The 19,679-nt window shown below is 41.7% G+C and overlaps 1 protein-coding gene across 4 annotated transcripts in view; it reads right to left on the bottom strand.

Moving 5' to 3' along the window:
- The window catches only part of tm9sf4 (transmembrane 9 superfamily protein member 4), a 96,046-nt gene that overhangs the window by 17,801 nt on the left and 58,566 nt on the right, over positions 1-19,679 (bottom strand). For all 4 annotated transcript variants that reach the window (XM_070896187.1, XM_070896188.1, XM_070896185.1 and 1 more), the window contains exons 2-8: positions 19,422-19,535; positions 14,861-14,960; positions 13,834-14,002; positions 10,053-10,182; positions 7,289-7,412; positions 3,463-3,581; positions 2,881-2,992 (exon numbers count right to left, since the gene is read on the bottom strand). In XM_070896187.1, coding sequence (XP_070752288.1) covers positions 2,881-2,992; positions 3,463-3,581; positions 7,289-7,412; positions 10,053-10,182; positions 13,834-14,002; positions 14,861-14,960; positions 19,422-19,535 — 868 coding nt within the window. The remainder of the gene's footprint in view (positions 1-2,880; positions 2,993-3,462; positions 3,582-7,288; positions 7,413-10,052; positions 10,183-13,833; positions 14,003-14,860; positions 14,961-19,421; positions 19,536-19,679) is intronic.

Genomic DNA, 19,679 nt, shown 5'->3' with positions numbered 1-19,679 from the left:
CAGCTTAGAAACAACCCAACAATCTAAAAATAAATAACAGAAAAATGCTGGAAATACATGCATGTCAGGTAGAGAGAAACAGAGTTGATGTTTCAGGTACTTGACCTTTAGTCAGAACTAAAAAAGTTAGAGATGTAACAGATTTGAAGAAAGTGCAGGGCCAGGGAAAGGGGAGTGGTGAGTAAAGAACAAAAGGGAAGGTCTGTGATAGGGTGAAAGGCAGGAATGATTAAATAACAAAAAGGTATGATTGTACAAAGCAAAAGGAGATGGTAGTGGGACAAGCAAAGAAACAAAAGATGGGCCTAGAAGAGATGTAAATGGCTATAGCAGAATCATCAACAGCTGAACAGCTGCCATCTGAAAAAACAGAGGCAGAGGTTATGGTATGGACATAAGTAGTTGGCAGGTTCAGCAACACAGTCAGCCCTTAGACAAGCTTTGATTACGTGAAAGAAAATCGCCTTTTTTCATTTTTCAAATGCTACGTGGGAGAAATTGGCCTGCTTTGTGCCTCCCCTTTAGTGCCTGCAGGGGTGGTAATGGTGCGCTAACCGGGTGCGGCGAATTCACTGATGCCCATGAATTTCCCTGGCAGTTTTGAGCTGGCGTGCACTTACCGCCTTGCTCTGTAGTGCCCCGTAGATCGTGACGTTATCCAGTGCACAGCGCCCCGGATGCAATATTCGCTTCCTGTCCCCTGCAGCATCACGGGGCGTCAACAACGGCAGCTACAAGAGGTGTTGTCACCTCGGCTGGCCGCTTGCAAAGCAGGGAATTATTTAAAGGCAGTGGTGGTCAGGTAGGGCAAAATTTATTAATTTCCCCAGTCTGGTGTCTTTTGCTTTATTTTGGACCCTGCGATTCGTCACCCGTGCACTCTGAGTGCTAGGGGCTGTTATGCACGTAGCGCAGGTCCCGTGGCCCCACAGAGATAGGATCAAGATTGCATCAAACCAACATTGGCTTCCCTTTAAGTCATGGAAGGAGCCTCCAAAGACGGCAGCGCTACACGGAACATTGTTCAGTGCTCTGCCGCTACCATCCCTCTCTGACTTTAGTGCTCCAAGGGAACTGATCGTGCTTGATTTAGCACTCCACTTCCCTCTTGGGGAAGCAGAAGTTCCTGGGAGCCAAAATTTTTCACCGCCTGGCTTTACTTTTGTGCTCCCTGAAAATTATCGCCCCAAATGGGGCGCTACACAATTTCTAGCCCTATGTATCCTTCACACATTACAGGAATAAATCCCAACTTGAGTATTTAAATATTTAATTGTGTATATACACACACACACACACACACACACACACGACAGCTATTTGGGATGTGACTGAGATGTCTATTGAGAGTCCCCCATCACAGGGCAATTTTCTTCTTTAATTAATTGGGTGTGTTTTGCACGGCTTATGTAATATTGGGAACCACATTGCTGAAGTGTTCTGAACACTAACCGTTGTTAACAAGACCCCGCAGTAGCTCAGCATTGATGCACCTCCCGGTCCCGAAAGGGCGCAGTAGGTTCGTGGTGTTGGCCGATGCCGGAAGGACCTTGGTACCAATTGGTGCCGATAGGATTTGACAATGGGCAATTATAAATAGCTGGAGATCAACAACTTCCAACTGAAGTGATCTCAATGTTTCCTCAATTATACGGGATATACAGTTATAGGTGTATTTGGAGAACGTCAGGCAACGGTGGTGTTTCATTAACAAGCATTTGCTGCATTTATTGTGCCCATCTTCAGATGTGAACAGGCGACTGCATTTTGCATAATAATTGAAACCGCTTTCAAAAACTGGTGTCAACATTGGTTCCAACATAATGCCCTGACTATTGCATTCCTATACTACATCTACTGGAATTGAGTGGAGGCAAACACACTGCTGTTTTTGTTTTGCCTACTTCACGCCATCTTTGACATGGCTGCCTCGAGTGTGTGTGGTTGGTTGATGTTTGTTGCCATGTGTCCTGAACTGACCCGGGCACAGCTAGTATCTGAGCATTTCGGCAGGCTGCATCGTGTTAACTGAAATTCATCTTGAAAGTCTGCCAGCATTGGCACCATGAATTTCCTGGAAAAACCTTGAAAAAGAACAGACTGACCATTTGAAAACAGAATACACTTCTGAGATTATGTGGATTATCTAATCTAAACTACTCCGGAGGAGAAAGAGAGAGCATTTTCCCAATACTTCATTGAGAAATGTAATGATCAAGCTCAACTTTTAGCTTGGGAAAAGATGAACTGGCACAATGGCACAGATCCTGGGTTTTATTAAATTAAGTGTAAGAGACACATGTGGCATACCTATCTGGTACATCATGACATTTTATGCATGTTAGGTATGTAGTTTCCCCAGACCAGTGAACTTAGCCTCTGTTTTTACAAAATGCAGCTAAGATATGTAATGAAGGAGGAGGTGATGTCTTAACTGCCACATAGACAGCCTGCTCATATTACATATAATTATACAGAATGTGGAGCACAACAGGCCATTCGTCCCAACTGGTCCATGCTGCTGTTTATGTTCCACACAAGCCTCCTCCCATCCCTCTGCATCTAACCCCATCAGCATAACCTTCCATTCCTTCCTCTTGTGTTTATCTAGCTTTCCCTTAAATGCATCTATGCTAGCCACCTCAACTACTCGTTGTAGTAGCAAGTTCCACATTCTAATCACTCTCTGGATAAAGAAGTTTCTCCTGAATTACTTATTGGACCTATTAGTGACCATCATATTTATGGTCCCTAGTTTTGGTCTCCTCCACAAGTGGAAACATCCTCTTACCCTACATCATCTACCCTATCTCAAACTTTCATAATATCAACAACTCATGAAATAGTTCTGAATGAAAAGTGTAACAATAATCAACTCACCAGAGAGGAAGAAAACTACAACCACTGAATTCACAATTGAGAACCAGTGAATCTGTACATCACTCATGGTTAAGTAGGTGTCCCAGCGAGATGCCCATTTAACAAGACTGCCCTAGAAATACAAAATACAAACAATTCTGCATAACATTTTACATTATACATATTCTCCATAAATGATTTGGCATTAATTTGGCACTGAATAGTTTCATGTTGTAGTAGTTTAATTGCACAATTTGAATAAACTTTTACAAGTAACTTGAAGCCAGATAGCAATACAGAAGCCAACCGTAAACCTTCAGGTCACCTGGTCATACTGGGTGTTCATATGTACAAACAAAATCAGATGTTATTTTCTGGTGCATAATCCAAAAAATGATAGACTATTAGTGCATAGCTTTGTGGCTCATGTCCCTCAGATTCAGAGATTCACACTTTCACTCCACAAAATCTTCAAAACTGTAATATTTAAGTTTGGAGTGCACCCATCAGCACTGAGTGAGCTCAGTCAGCTAACACAGATGCTCTAGAATTGACTCGTGTAGGGCTCTAAACAGACACTTGGATTCCTGACATTATGCTTACCTCCCAACGGACAGAGTAAGTAAAAAGCACATCATTTTCTTTGTTGGGATCAATCTCCTGGGGAAGAGAGCCTGCAGCCTCGGGCAGGATGCAATTTCCTTTCTCATCAGCTTTCAGATCTGGGATAAAAAGTAAAATGACAATTCAATAAATAGTTTTACAACAGCGAGATATTTATTGGGCTCAAACATAATTTTTGGAATATTTACTCATTCAGTAATGAGGCAAGTATTTATTTAGCTCAGAAAAATGCTAACTGTACAGACTGAATTTGTTAGCACAATATGATTAAGAAGCCACCTGCAATTTATCACTTACCCAAATTCTGTGAAGTGAGCCTTAGTAGTGTGTCCATTTTTCTGGTTTAACTTTCCCTTCCAGAATAGCTTATTAAAAATGTTATTTTTTAAAAAAAGGGGAATTTACCTTTCCAATACTGACCTAAAATGTATTATGTTATGGGTGGGCAAAGAAATGTAGTTCTTAGTCAAACTCAGCACCATACAAACAAATACAATCCGAAGGAAAGGAAAGAAAAATTGCAGGTACTGCTGCCAAGTATATTAATGCAGTAGCCATTAATGCCCACTGTAAGATTCCACAACAGCAATTAATTTTTTTTTTTGGTGGCCTTGACCGAGGGAGAAATATTGGCCAGGACATTAAGAGAACTCTAAAATAATTAGTAGAAGGATTAGAGTGGAGTCGAGAACTTTTTTTACCCAGAGGATGGTGGGGGTCTGTAACTCACTGCTTGAAAACATGGTAGAGGTAGAAATGCTAATCACATTTAAAAAGTACTTGGATATGCACTTGAAGGCTACGGACCAACAGTTGGAAAGTGGGATTAGGCTGAATTGCAGTTTTGCGGCCAGCAAAGACACAATGACTCGAATAGCCTCCTTCTGTGCTGTAAATTTCTATGATTCTATGAACTTCCTGCTCTTCAAATAATGCAATGGATTTTTAACATCTAGCTGAACTAGCAGACGGGGTCTTGTTTTAACATCTCATCCAAAGGCCAACAACTCCAAAAGTGCAGTACCCCCTCACTGTTGCACTGAAGTACCAGCCTAAATTAGAAGTATTCAGGAATTACCACCCCAAGATCTTGTTTTACAATTTAGTGTTGAATTCATTAATCTTCCTCAAACAAACCACTATTTGGGCCCAAGTTTCCACACGCGCCTAGAACAGCGCAGTCCCAACCTGGACGCCCGTTTTTCGTGCCACAAAGTGCACCTAAAAAATTCCTCCGTATTCTCCACCTCCCTGCAGGTCCTCTGGCCCTCGGCGCAGCAGGAGCTGTGGGGTGGCGGAGCCAGGTCCCTGCGCTGAAAACAGTGCCGGGAGCTCTGCACATGCGCGCTACAGTGGGCACGCAAGTGCAGTAGCTCCAGGCGCCCGAAACTGTGTGGGAGGGGCCCGAAGCACGCAGCCCCGAGCCCTGGCCGAATGACCTCACTGGGGCTGCGTGAATAAGGCTCCTCCCACAGCCAGCTCCAGCTTTCCCCCCCGACCAGACCTGACACCCGCTCCCCCCCCCGCCTCCGGACCGGACCAGACACCCGCTCCCTCCCCCCCCCCCACCGGACTGGACCCGACCCGATTCCCGCTCCCCCCCCCGACTGGACCCGACTCGCGCTCCCCGCCCCCCGGACCCGACCCAATTCGCGCCCCCCCCCCCCCCCGACCCGCACTCCTGCTCCCCCCCACCCCCGACCCGCGCTCCTGCTCCCCCCCCCCCCCCCGACTGGACCCGACCTGACCTCTCTCTCTCTCTCTCTCTCTCTCTCTCCCCATCCCTCCGACCCGAACCAACGCCACCTACCTGTAAATCTGGTAATCTGGTGCTGGGGACGGGCCCTGCCCAAAGTCTCGGGCCGGCCCGTTCAGCCTTCGGTCCCGAAAGGCCTGCCTGAAGCACTTTCACACAGGTAGGAAGATGGTTTATTTAATCTTTTCTTTGCTTATAAATGTTTATTCAGGTTGGATTTATTTGTATAATATTTGTATAAGTATAAATAAGGATTTATTATAGAATTTAATGACTTCCCCTCCTCCCCCCGCCCCCCCCCCCCACCTCGTTCTGGACGCCTAATTTGCAACCTGCGCCTGATTTTTTAATGTGTAGAACAGGTTTTTTCAGTTCTACAAAAATCTTCACTTGCTCCATTCTAACTTAGTTTGGAGCACATTTTCACTGTGGAAACTTTGAAATCAGGCGTCAGTGGCCGGACACGCCCCCTTTTGAAGAAAAAATTCTGTTCCAAAATGGAACTGTTCTAGCTGACTAGAACTGCAGAAAAAAAAATGTGGAGAATTGCGATTTCTAAGATAGTCCGTTCTCCACCAGTTGCTCCTAAAAATCAGGTGCAAATCATGTGGAAACTTGGGCCCTTTATGTCATGTGGTTCATATTGGAACCAAACCTCTAGCTGCTCTCCATCCCCTTTCAAAGGTTTATCCATCTTTTCTTCACCTAGATACCAGACAGGCAAAAAAAGCGTGTCTATACCCTGCTTATACCACTATTATTCTCAGCTAATTGATCCCCAAGTAGTCCCTTGCTCCATGGTGCCAAAATGAAACTCAAGACCATCCTCCTCCGAGTCACTGTCTGGTATCTAGGCAGTGCCTAGCTCAAACTTCCCCAACACTATGCATCTAATACAGTTCCAGTATCTTAGTGGTTACCCGCACCTGCGAGTCCCATCTCCATCTACTGTCCCTACAAATGGTCACCCACTTTTCTCTTTCTACACGATCCCTGTATCCTGAACTGTTTGGCACTATGTCACAGCTGATTATCCAGAAACGCCTCACCCTCTCTACAATTCATTGAGGATCTATGTTGACCCACAAATCGCATTCCACATAAATCACGAGGATTGCCTACATTGCCATACCTGCATGTCTAACTTAAAAACAGCTAGGGTTCTCCTGAACTCCCATTAGCACTAAATTAGTGCAAGAACCAAACTCCACCTCACTTCACATAAGTATCAGTTATAGAAAAAAGCCTCCTGTCCAACTGCAACTGCACGACAGTGTTGAACGTCCACTGGAGCTAAACTCAACACTCTTGGCCTTTCACACTCCACTGGCCTCATAGTTTGAACCTTCAGGTCCCTTTTTGAAGCCTGAAAGGAAAAGAGAGCCGACAATAGAAACAATGGTGACTTTAAAAAAAATGGTGACTGCAGAGTGAATGGATTGAATTACTGTACTGCATCAACAGATTACAAACATATTATATGTCCACAAGAATTGTTTGCATAGTCCCCAACATTGTTTTTTCACATCACTGAATCAATATAGAGCACACGGAAATACCCAGTTACCAATATGTACAGGAACAGTTAGAGGGATCCAACCTGCTAACATTGCTCAAAAAACAGTACATTTTTCAGTCACAACAAAGGACTATCAAGAGAGCAAATCCACATAACCATGGAACCAGAAATTTGAACTACGTTCTTTTTCTAAAGTTCAATACGATTGTTTGTCACATGATAACCTATTGAAAATAGAATGCAGCAAAATAAGCACAGTACAGCATAGGACCAATGACATTACTAACTATGATGTAGAGGTTACCATAAGAACATCATCCTAGGACAAGATTTTTTTTAAGCATAGTTTACTGCTTTATACACAAGTCTATACACAAATATAACAGACACAAACCAGAGCAGTTTTGATAATGCTAGTTTACAGTTGTTCACATGTTTTGCATTTATTTCTCCAGCTTTGTAGTTGTTTGTCTATAAATAATTACTACATGCAAGCGTGCTCAAATTATATCCAGGGATAATGCCATTACCTTCATACTTAACGCTTTGTGGTACAACCTCAAAGCGCACAACTCTGTAGGTAGGTTCCTGATCTTTCTCTATTTCTTCCTTGTGATAATAGATAATGAAAGAGAGATGGTTGTGGAGGTAGAACTGAAAAATAAGAATATGTAAGTTCCCAAAATATGGAAAAGAAGTGTAATCTTGAGATAAAATATATGTCTGTTCTCACACTTGTATTAAAAAGGGGCTCACAATACAGATAAAATAGTGGGTAATTACAATGTTTAATTTATATGTGGCATAGTTTCTATACTGGATAAGTCTAAAATATTAACCTGGTGATAGTGAATATAGCTCACATTTGCCATTCTCAAAATGAGAAATATAGATGAGAATAACGCATTGGTGCTTATTTTGTTACTGCAATGCAGTAATTAATTTCTGCCTTGTAAACAGCCAGAGTGTTGAAATACAGAAACTCGATACATGCAAATTAAGCATGTGTTACAAAATCGCTAATTTCTAGGCTCAAATCTCGACAAAATTCTATTCACCCATCACACACATTCATTTATTAGGGATTCATAAGTGAAATACAGGTACTTAGAGTTTACTGTAATTTAAAAAAATGTTTAATTGCAATGGAAAATTATCTGAAAAGGCATATATATATGTATGTGGAACTTTCATTTTAAAGCATCTTTTGACAAAGCATGCACAAGGCATGGTTTAGTATTTTTAAGTTTATTTTTCATGTTTCAACATTCAGGACAAAACTGTAGGGGTTAAAAGAAGACTTCTCTCCTTAAAAAGTGCACTCCCTGATATAAGGAATCGACACTCCCGCCCGTGTAATGACCACGGAATCAGTCAAACAAAACCTTCGGTACAACTAGCTTATTAACAGCATATGCAAGGGAAAAGTTCAAATGAGAACCTTCTCAGAACAATGGTTCTCACCCACAGTTTATACAACAAACCGAAGTGTGTGCCTCTTCCACAAAAGCACCAGTTGGTTTACTGCTTATCAGCGAAGTTACATTGATTTGTCGTCTCTTATCGGACTGGCTCTGAGTGCAACATGCAACTGTCCATCTCCTATCATATGTTAATTGTGTTTATTCAGTGATGTGAACTTTGCCTTAGTCTTTATGAAGCCTGAAGTAATTCTGTTCCAAAACACTGGCTTTCTTATCTCTTCCCCAGAGACTTCGAGTCAAAATGTTATGTATTGTAACTGCTGTCTTTATTATGTGTTAAGGTTAAGGATGGTTCATTAACCATCAGGCTTAATTCGTTATAAGTGTGCTTTACATACATAAGCAAGTGTTACATACAATAAGCAATTATAATCCATACCGTAAGGTAGAGGAACTTCACCGATTCCTCAGACCTCCTAATACAGACCATTTTACATGTCAGATCAATTCACTACCACAGTATCTCCATTCTTGACCATCTATCTGTCTGCTCTTTGCCTGCTACAACTCTATGGGCCCCAAGTTTCCACATGATTTGCGCCTGATTTTTAGGAGCAACTGGTGGAGAATGGACTATCTTAGAAATCGCAATTCTCCACATTTTTTTTTTCTGCAGTTCTTGTCAGGTAGAACAGTTCTACCTTGGAACAAAATATTTTCTTCAAAAGGGGGCGTGTCCGGCCACTGACGCCTGATTTCAAAGTTTCCACAGTGAAAACGTACTCCAAACTAAGTTAGAATGGAGCATGTGAAGATTTTTGTAGAACTGAAAAAACCTGTTCTACACATTAAAAAATCAGGCGCAGGTTACAAATTAGGCGTCCAGAACGAGGTGGGAGGGAGGGGGGGGGAGGGAAGTCATTAAATTCTACAATAAATCCTTATTTATACTTCTACAAATATTATACAAATAAATCCAACCTGAATAAACATTTATAAGCAAAGAAAAGATTAAATAAAACATCTTCCTACCTGTGTGAAAGTGCTTCAGGCAAGGAGAATGCTGCAGTCAGCCTGAGGCACCCGTTCTTTCCCGCGGGGGGAGGAGGAGGCGGCGCCCGTTCTTTCCCGTGGGGGTGGGGGGGGGGGGAAAGAGGAGAGGAGGAGGAGGCGCCCGTTCTTCCCGCGGGGGGGGGGGGGGGGGGGGGGGGGGGAGGACGCGCCCGTTCTTTCCCGCGGGGGGGGCAGTGAGAAGGCTGCAAGTGCTGATGGCAATGTGCTTTTATAAAAAAAAAATTTCAAAAACTAAACAGCTGCAAAGAACTACAAAAATGGCCGAGTGTCAATGTTTCCTTCACACTGCGCGTGCGCGAACGCTTCAACGCACAGCGTTGCCGGCAGGAAAAAAACTAATTTAAATAGTACCCGCCCCCTCCCACTTACAAAATTGTCGCGAGTGTAGGCTCCGCCCCCCCGGGCGCCGCGCCAGGCAGACAAGGAGCTGCAGAACGCTCCAGAATCGCGAGGTTTTTTTTAGGCGCCGTTTTAGGCGCAAAAAACAGGCGCCCAGCTCGGAGGGGCGCCCATTTTTTATCGTGTGGAAACTTGGGCCCTATACCCTTACAAAACCATTCAACTTACATCAACTATTGAACTCACTAGCACGCAGCTTCAGAAAAATGGCAGTTAGCTAGTTTTTTCTCATACTGGACGCCTATCTAGAAACAATCAAGCTGAGAATTTTCAGCACTGATCAAATCACAGTAAGAGATATTTTAAAGGTTAGTTCTTTGTTTACTCAATGGACCAAATGTTTAATATGTATTTCAGATTATTAGTGCAGTTAAACTACTTGCTCAAGAAGTTTTACCTTGTTGTTATCGATAAATCCCAGTCTGTAACCATGTTCAAACTGAACTTCCTTATCTTTCTTTTTGTCATTGTCATCGTGGTTTGGGTAAAATTCTAACCGTGTTGCGACAGGCAGGTTATCTGCAATTCTGTAACACAGTTATCATTTATATACCGAGGAGAAAAGGAATGCCTCAAACTTTACATTCAAAAGATCATAGAAATTACAGCCTCAACAGTAAAGTATTCGATGCTCGAATAACCTCTGAAACAATGTCTTCTGACTTCCCTCTTTGTTCTAATCATATTCCTGAGTCTATGCCCCCCGGTCACTGGTCACAAAACAGTTGATTCCTTTCAAAACTGTGTCTAGTTTTGAAAACCTGTTAGATTTGTTCTCTGTTCCAATGATAAAAGCCTCCATTTCTTGAGGCTTTCTTCATAACTATAACTTCTCATTCCTGCTATCATTCCAGTGAATTTTTCCTGGAATATATGACAGGGTAGTCTAACTCTCGTTCCCTTCAAGCTGTGGTTGGGAGCTTGGGGTTGGTGAATTTACCCTGATGTGTTAGCTTCAAGTACTCCTTGGTCATGCATAATACAGCAAGTATAAAGCGCTCTACTCGATCCTAACTGCAATCTCAGGAGAGCAACAGCTACAGGACAAGGATGATTTTTTTCTATTTTTCCACACGAGACTGCCAACTTAGTGCTTAAGTGCAGGTTATTTTGCACTGGGTATTCATGCCTATTCGGAACTGGGTTGATGCAAATACATTTCAGATAGAGCCTGCGCTGCCAGCAGAAGAGAAATGTTTCATTCCAAGCTCTCAGAGATTGCATTCTTAAACATTTACTAGAAGACTACAGATGAGTTTTGTTAATATTGATCAAAGCTAGAAGCTATGTATCCAGATGTTATTTTAATCATACGTGGTGAAGGCCTATGAAGAAAAATACCCCAAATCAGATACAAATCACCCAATAATTATGTATCTCTATCTTTGTAACAGTCAGTCAATCATGCTTTGTCAAAGTAACTCATGGCCTGGCAAATATTAATCCCTCAATCCAACATCACAAACAGATTATCTGGTCAGTATCAATGCTGCTTGTAGGAGCTTGTTTTATGCAAATTGGCAGCTGTGTTTCCGACATTACAAGTGACTACTCTTCAACAGTACTTTGTTGACTGTAAAGCTCTTTGGGATGTCCCGAGGTCATGAAAGGCGCTATAGAAATGCAAGTTTTTTTAATCTGCAAAGTGAACCTAAAAGTGGGGCAATACATGATTTAGTAGAGCGTGCGATGTTAATGAATTACAAAAGGGGAGGCAAGCACCTCATCAGCAACTGGTAACTTTATACTCCAGATGTCGAAGAAACATGAATGAGGGCCGACACATTAAAGGAGCTCAATCTAAATCAGCTTTTTAAAAGCAAAGCCCAAAATTTCTATTCACGTGGGACAAATTTGTCCATAGGACAAGCAACAATCGGTAACATTTCTCAGAATTAAATCAATTTAGCCTCAGCCACCAACATTTCTCTTCTTTCTTTCTCCCTCAACCATTCATTACTGTTTGGCATGATCTTAATTTCTTTTGCTCGCTCACTATCTTTCTTACTTAGCTCTTTGCTCTATCCCTAAATCAACATCACTAAAAACAGATTATCTGGCCACTATCACACTGCTGTTTGTGGGAGCTTGATGCGCACAAATTGGATGCCGGATTTCCTACATTACAACAGTGACTGCACTTCAATAAGTACTTTATTGGCTGTAATGTGCTTTGGGGTATCCGAGCCGAAACGTTAACTCTGTTTCTCTCTCCATAGATGCTGCCTGATCTGCTGAGCATTTCCTCTTACAGTTGTACAGGGCCTTGGTGAGGCCACACCTGGAGTATTGTGTACAGTTTTGGTCTCCTAACTTGAGGAAGGACATTCTTGCTATTGAGGGAGTGCAGCGAAGATTCACCAGACTGATTCCCGGGATGGCGGGACTGACCCATCAAGAAAGACTGGATCAACTGGGCTTGTATTCACTGGAGTTCAGAAGAATGAGAGGGGACCTCATAGAAACGTTTAAAATTCTGACGGGTTTAGACAGGTTAGATGCAGGAAGAATGTTCCCAATGTTGGGGAAGTCCAGAACCAGAGGTCACGGTCTAAGGATAAGGGGTAAGCCATTTAGGACCGAGATGAGGAGAAACTTCTTCACCCAGAGAGTGGTGAACCTGTGGAATTCTCTACCACAGAAAGTAGTTGAGGCCAATTCACTAAATATATTCAAAAGGGAGTTAGATGAAGTCCTTACTACTCGGGGGATCAAGGGTTATGGCGAGAAAGCAGGAAGGGGGTACTGAAGTTTCATGTTCAGCCATGAACTCATTGAATGACGGTGCAGGCTAGAAGGGCTGAATGGCCTGCTCCTGCACCTATTTTCTATGTTTCTATGTTTAATCTTTCAGTTTATCAGTTCTGAGGGTTGCCAAATGGGACCCCTTCCTAGGTGGATGAAAAATAGTTATGTGCACTTATCTTCCCCTAGAGTGCAAATATGAAATAGTATAATGCACCCATTTAGAAATCTCCAGCTGAATGTGGATACAGCACGAGTTGTGGAGGTAAAGATCTCAGATTTCAAAAAAGGTCAAACTACACCAGGAAAACACCCTATTTAATCTGCTTTAATTTCTATGTGTGTGGGTTTTATTTTTTTTAAAAGCTGTGTGGAAAACTCAGATGTGACAATCATTTAAGTGTTGTTTCCAGTCCCTGATCAACTGACAATCCATTACAATGAAGGGCAGAGAACTAGCAATGCCTTCATCGCCCTCTGTCAACTCTGAAACTGACCAATTCTGAATTATTTTTTTGGTCTTAGCCACTCCAGTTTTCCACTAGCATTCCTTTTACAAATTAAGTATGCGAGATAAGGGTGATTTTTATTGTTAATTTGTTTCAATATTTTTCTTTACACTATGAGCATTCACATGGATGCAGAAAGACAGCAGAATGATACGAATGCTAAGGTTGACGATATGAAGGAGCTCAATTTAAACAGCCAGCATAAAGGGCAAGACAAGATCGCATAAACAGTCTGTATCTATCTACAGATTTAACTCCGTGCACACAGTTAGCTTTCCACCTATTTTAACAGCAAGCAGGAGACTAATTAAACCATGCATGTCACAAGGGCTTTCTCCAGACTTCACATTGTGGAGAAGGATTTTAAGTATACTGTGCAATGAATAAAGGTAGCTTTCACCCTCCTGTTGGTAAAAACTACTTCTAAATGTACTCTGCACTACAAAATAGGCATTAACTTCTCCATGACAACTTAGACAACATTAAAATTTTAAAAAAGCTAAAGTTTTGTTGGTTCTTAAAAGGCAATAGTAGCTTCACTGATGGCGCAGTTGGTTAAGTGACGGTGCAGCCATACAGGCCCGAAGATTCCAAGTTTAATTCCTGGTTGTGTTGTGTTAGCTAATTGGGGCAGGAGTACAGGGGCTATCATTGGACTCAGCACCTTCATCCTCGGGAGGGGAAAATAAATCCTGGGTCCTGCTTGCTATCCAACATGTATTTGTGGCCATGCATGCACAGGCCTATAGGTTCGGGCTCAGCTGTGATGCCCCATGGGAGAATAGCCTACCAATACACAGTCTACAATAAACTCAAAGCAAGGTTCCTTTATAGAAGCAGTGTGGTTAAAAAAAGATGTTTTAAAGAAATCAAACTGCAGGCTGCACACAATCAATGTATTAGAACAAAAATAGTTACACATACAAATGAACATAATATTCTTCCCGAATCCTTTCTACGACCAGTTTACTTTCTGTCACTTTAAACTTGACAGGCTTGTTTGGCTTGTCACAGAGCACTGCACATTTCTTTTCAATGTTCATATGCAAGTCATATGGTGTATTCACAATCCGATCACCTCTTAACACCTCACCTGTATAATTAAAAAAAACAAATTTAAGAAGTTATTTCTTTTTTGCATTCCACCTATCGACATCATTTTTGGATGTGTAAGATTATTGATGACACGTACAGGGACCAAATAAAACAGCAGTACCAGACCCTTCCAGTATTGCCATGTTAATACAAATTCAGTTCATTTGTACTGTTTGAACCATGATGTGCTAAGTGGTACTGTATTTAAATTCTCTGCACTTCAACATAGGTTTCAGCTCTTAAATGCCCTATCAGATGCAAAAATCAATGCCATTTTGTGCTGACTAAGCAGCAACTTATCAGTAACGATCTAAATCACGAACAAAAGCAAGTTTTTGCTTAGATTTGAATTGACATTGCAAGCAGCAACCAACCTGTGCTGTCTTTAGAATCCATTACTAGAATCATAAAACACTGATAATTTTTCTCCGAGCTCAGGAACTATGTCACTGAAAGATAACTGCACTGCCTCCAGATTAGGAACAGCACAAACAGAGCCAGAAATACTTACTAATACCTCAATGCCAGAACCATAACTCGTTAGAAGAGTTCAACCTGTTACATTAACAAACTGCATCTTCCACAGTTCAATAGTATTCTTGAGGCTATACTGCATGCATCTATTCATGGCAATCTGCAATTTTACATTTAACTGACATTATAAAACATGCATTACAGGATTAGGACAAAACATTCCAATCTCTGCAATCATTTTGCTTAATTCTGTCTTTGCATTTAATATACTGGCCATTCCCTTCAGCTCTGAACTCAGACCATCAATACAGCACAAGTCAATTAGCATGCAAGTTGTGCCTTTGTTTATGCCATAAAACATTTTAGATTATAATAAACTCACCAAGATTTTCTGCCTTGTATTCAATTTTTTCTGGCCGACAAAAAGGGAGGGAATAATATTCATAGGGGAGCTGTGTCCGTGAGCTAGTCAATTTCACAGCCTGAAATATGAAGATTAAAGGCTCAAGACTTTTTTTTTAAAAATTGGCATTTTATGCAAGGTCACTTATTTTGGTGAAACTAATCATAAGACAGCACAAGAGCATATATATCAGCTGGGAAAAAAACTTACATCATGTTGGTCTATACACTTTTGATTCAGTTAACATATTGTATTAATGAGAAACTGTTATTAATTAATATTTATTAATTTCAATGTCTCATCAGCTTTTGGAGTCAACTATTCTAGACTGGGTCTTGTGTAATGAGAGAGGATTAATTAGCAATCTTGTCATGCGAGGCCCCTTGGGGAAGAGTGACCATAATATGGTAGAATTCTTCATTAAGATGGAGAGTGACACAGTTAATTCAGAGACTAAGGTGCTGAATTTAAAGAAAGGTAACTTTGATGGTATGAGACGTGAATTGGCTAGGATAGACTGGTGAATGATACTTAAAGGGTTGACGGTAGATAGACAATGGCAGACATTTAAAGATCAAATGGATGAACTACAACAATTGTACATCCCTGTCTGACGTAAAAATAAAACGGGGAAGATGGCTCAACTGTGGCTAACAAGGAAAATTAGGGATAGTGTTAAATCCAAGGAAGAGGCATATAAATTGGCCAGAAAAAGCAGCAAACCTGAGGACTGGGAGAATTTTAGAATTCAGCAGAGGAGGACTAAGGGTTTAATTAGGAGGGGCAAAATAAGAGTACGAGGGGAAGCTTGCAGGGAACATAAAAACTGACTGCAAAAGCTTCTATAGCTATGTGAAGAGAAAAAGATTAGTGAAGACTAATGTAGGTCCCTTGCAGTCAGAATCGGGTGAATTCATAATGGGGAACAAAGAAATGGCAGATCAATTGAACAAATACTTTGGTTCTGTCTTCACTAAGGAAGTCATGAATAACCTCCCGAAAATACTAGGGGACCGAGGGTCTAGCGAGAAGAAGGAACTGAGGGAAATCCTTATTAGTCAGGAAATGGTGTTAGGGAAATTGATGGGCTTGAAGGCCGGTAATTCCCCAGGGCCTGATAGTCTGTATCCCAGAGTACTTAAGGAAGTGGCCCTAGAAATAGTAGATGCATTGGTGGTAATTTTCCAACATTCCACGGACTCTGGATCAGTTCCTATGGATTGGAGGGTAGCTAATGTAACACCACTTTTTAAAAAAGGAGGGAGAGAAAACGGGGAATTATAGACCAGTTAGTCTGACATCGATAGTGGGGAAAATGCTGGAATCAATTATTTAAGATGTAATAGCAGCGCATTTGGAAAGCAGTGACAGGATCGGTCCAAGTCAGCATGGATTTATGAAAGGGAAATCATGCTTGACAAATCTAGAATTTTTTGAGGATGTAACTAGTAGAGTGGATAAGGGAGAACCAGTGGATGTGGTGTATTTGGACTTTCAAAAGGCTTTTGACAAGGTCCCACACAGGAGATTAATGTGCAAAATTAAGGCACATGGGATTGGGAGTAATGTATTGACGTGGATAGATAACTGGTTGGCAGACAGGAAGCAAAGAATGGGAATAAATGGGTCCTTTTCAGAATGGCAGGCAATGACTACTGGGGGTACCGCAAGGCTCAGTGCTGGGACCCCAGCTATTTACAATATATATTAATGATTTAGACGAAGAAATTGAATGTAATATCCCCAAGTTTGCAGATGACACTAAGCTGGGTGGCAGTGTGAGCTGTGAGGAGGATGCTAAGAGGCTGCATGGTGACTTGGACAGGTTAGGTGAGTGGGCAAATGCATGGCAGATGCAGTATAATGTGGATAAGTGTGAGGTTATCCACTTTGGTGGCAAAAACAGGAAGGCAGATTATCTGAATGGTGACAGATTAGTAAAAGGGGAGGTGCAACGAGACCTGGGTGTCATGGTACATCAGTCAATGAAAGTAGGCATGCAGGTACAGAAAGCAAATGGCATGTTGGCCTTTATAGCGAGAGGATTTGAGTATAGGAGCAGGGAGGTCTTGCTGCAGTTGTACAGGGCCTTGAGTATTGTGTGCAGTTTTGGTCTCCTAATCGGAGGAAGGACATTCTTGCTATTGAGGGAAAGCAGCGAAGGTTCACCAGACTGATTCCCGGAATGGCAGGAGTGACATATGAAGAAAGACTGGATCGACTAGGCTTATACTCCTCACTGTAATTTAGAAGAGAGGGTATCTCATAGAAGCATATAAAATTCTGACGGGATTGGACAGTTAGATGCAGGAAGAATGTTCCCGATGTTGGGGAAGTCCAGAGCCAGGGGGTCACGGTCTAAGGATAAGGTGTAAGCCATATAGGACCGAGTTGAGGAGAAACTTTTTCACCCAGACAATTGTGAACCTGTGGACTTCTCTACCACAGAAAGTTGTTGAGTCCAGTTCGTTGGATATATTCAAAAAGGGGGTTAGATGTGGCCCGTACGGCTAAAGGGATCAGGGGGTATGGAGAGAAGGCAGGAGTGGGGTACTGAAGTTGCATGATCAGCCATGATTATATTCAATGGTGGTGCAGGCTCGAAGGGCTGAATGGCCTTGCTCTTGCACCTATTTTCTATGTTTCTATTGCAATCAAAATTGACATTCCTTGACTAGACATCCTCCAGTCCTTTGATCTGAACACGGATTTTAGCATCATCAATTCTTGCCTATTTCCCCATTTTTTTGCCCACTTTTGTCATCTGCCTCCCAGTTCATTGACCTGTTTTGGAAGGCATTTTTTGTGTGCACCTTTCCTGTGCTTTTTCACTGAACTGTTTAGATATTTTCACACCCTTTTGTTCTTTGCAAGCCATTTCATTCTTCATTATACATCAATCACTGGTTTTCAGCTATTTACAGCTTTTGTAAAAACCTATTCGCAGTGCACTAAACTGATTAGCTGCCTCTACACTTGGAGTCAGCACTCCTGACTTCACCTGTTGTTTTCACTCTCCTCCGGCACTTTTGCTTTGTTCAGTCAGAGGCTAATCTTCCCGTTTCCAGTTCTGATGAAGTGTCTATTCCTTTCTATTGCAAGGGGATTGGAGTACAAGAGTAAGGAAGTCTTGCCACAATTCTACAGGGCTTGTTGAGACCACACCAGGAGTACTGTACACAGTTTGGTCTCCTTGACTTGGAGGTGGTGCAACAAAGGTTCACTAGATTGATTCCTGGGATGAGAGGGTTGTCCTGCGATGACAGATTGAGTAGATTGGGCTTATAAACTGATGTTTAGAAGAATGAGGGGTGATCACATAGAAACATACAAGATTCTGAGAGGGCTTGACAAGGCAGATGCTAAGAGGTCGTTTCCCCTAGGTGGAGTGTCTAGAACTAGTGGACATATTCTCAGGATAAGGGATTGGCCATTTAAGATGGCGATGTGGAGGAATTTCTTCACTCAGAGGGTTGTGATCTTTGGAATCCTTTACCCAAGAGGGTTGTGGGTGCTCAGTTGTTGAGTATTGTCAAGGCCGAGTCAGATAGATGTTTGGACTTTAGGAAAATCAAGAGATATGGGGATCTGACGGGAATGTGGAGTGGAGCTCGAAGATCAGCTATGATCGTATTGAATGGTGGAACAGGCTCGAGGGGCCTGCTCCTAATTCTTATGTTCTATTAAACTACATATCTCAAGTTGCCTGCATGACTACTTGCAAAACCAAATTCCTAGTTAAGAGTCTGGATAGTGGAGAGTATAAGGTAACAAACTGCGGTGGAAATTATAATCCAGTTTCTTATATTCTATTTAGCGTGACAAATTAGTTTGGGATTCAGAAACAAATCATATATTCATATTCCTCCTTTCTATACTAGGTACAGACTTTGGAGCTGCCAGGTAGGAAAAAAATGTAGTCATTATTCCCAACTGCTCCATAGCCAGCTTCCATCTATAACGGTTTACATTTAATATATCTTGCTTGACATATGCAGACCAAAAGAAATCTGATGTTGAAAATATTCTGCACATTGACTTTTCTTTCCTTAAAAAGGAAGTGCCAGGGTCTGGCTGTTTCGGTCAGCGGCAGCACCACAACTAGAATAGATAATTTAAAAACGTTGGTACAAGATTGATTGCATGTCAACTGTAGGAGGGTGAGGCTCGTCAGGGGACTTGGACATTTTCTGCAAGTTTTCCTACATGTGTAGGCTTCAAGACTATCCTGCATGGGCCATTTACTAAACAGGACTCCATATCAGCCAATTCTGAGATCTAATGTAATTCCAAATATTTTGTGCTCCAACAGACATTGCGTCCAACAGAATTAAATTTAAATCTGAAATTTGTTTATCGTACTAAGTGATTTATTATAAAGAGGGAAGTCTTGCAGTTTTCCTACGTTGATGGGCAAACTATTAAATCAGAGAAACAGCAGTTTCCCTCCTACTCTGGGCAACTATCGATGAGCAATAAATGTCAGCCTTACCAGCGACAGCCATTCAAGAATGAATGAAAAAATAGCACACTCGCTTACCTTAATTTCCACAGGATGATTATGATGAAAGTCAATTGGTGCCACACCTGGTACATAAAAAGAATTTGAAGTATGCAGGCCTAAGAGAAGCACCAATGGCCAGATTAATATTGCCTGAAAAATAAGGGATGAAAATTGGTTAGGGTCTATATGTATACGAGTTTGACAAGATCAGAACTGATAAGATTACCAGAAATGTTGAACACATACAAAATAAAAATGTGTTCAAGAATATTCATTCCTACATGAAGCAAATTT

This window comes from Pristiophorus japonicus, chromosome 12 (assembly GCF_044704955.1).
Source record: "Pristiophorus japonicus isolate sPriJap1 chromosome 12, sPriJap1.hap1, whole genome shotgun sequence".
NCBI classification, from domain to species: Eukaryota; Metazoa; Chordata; class Chondrichthyes; family Pristiophoridae; genus Pristiophorus; species Pristiophorus japonicus.
Note: the sequence above shows the minus strand (reverse complement) of the source record. Positions and strands in the feature narration are given on the sequence as shown.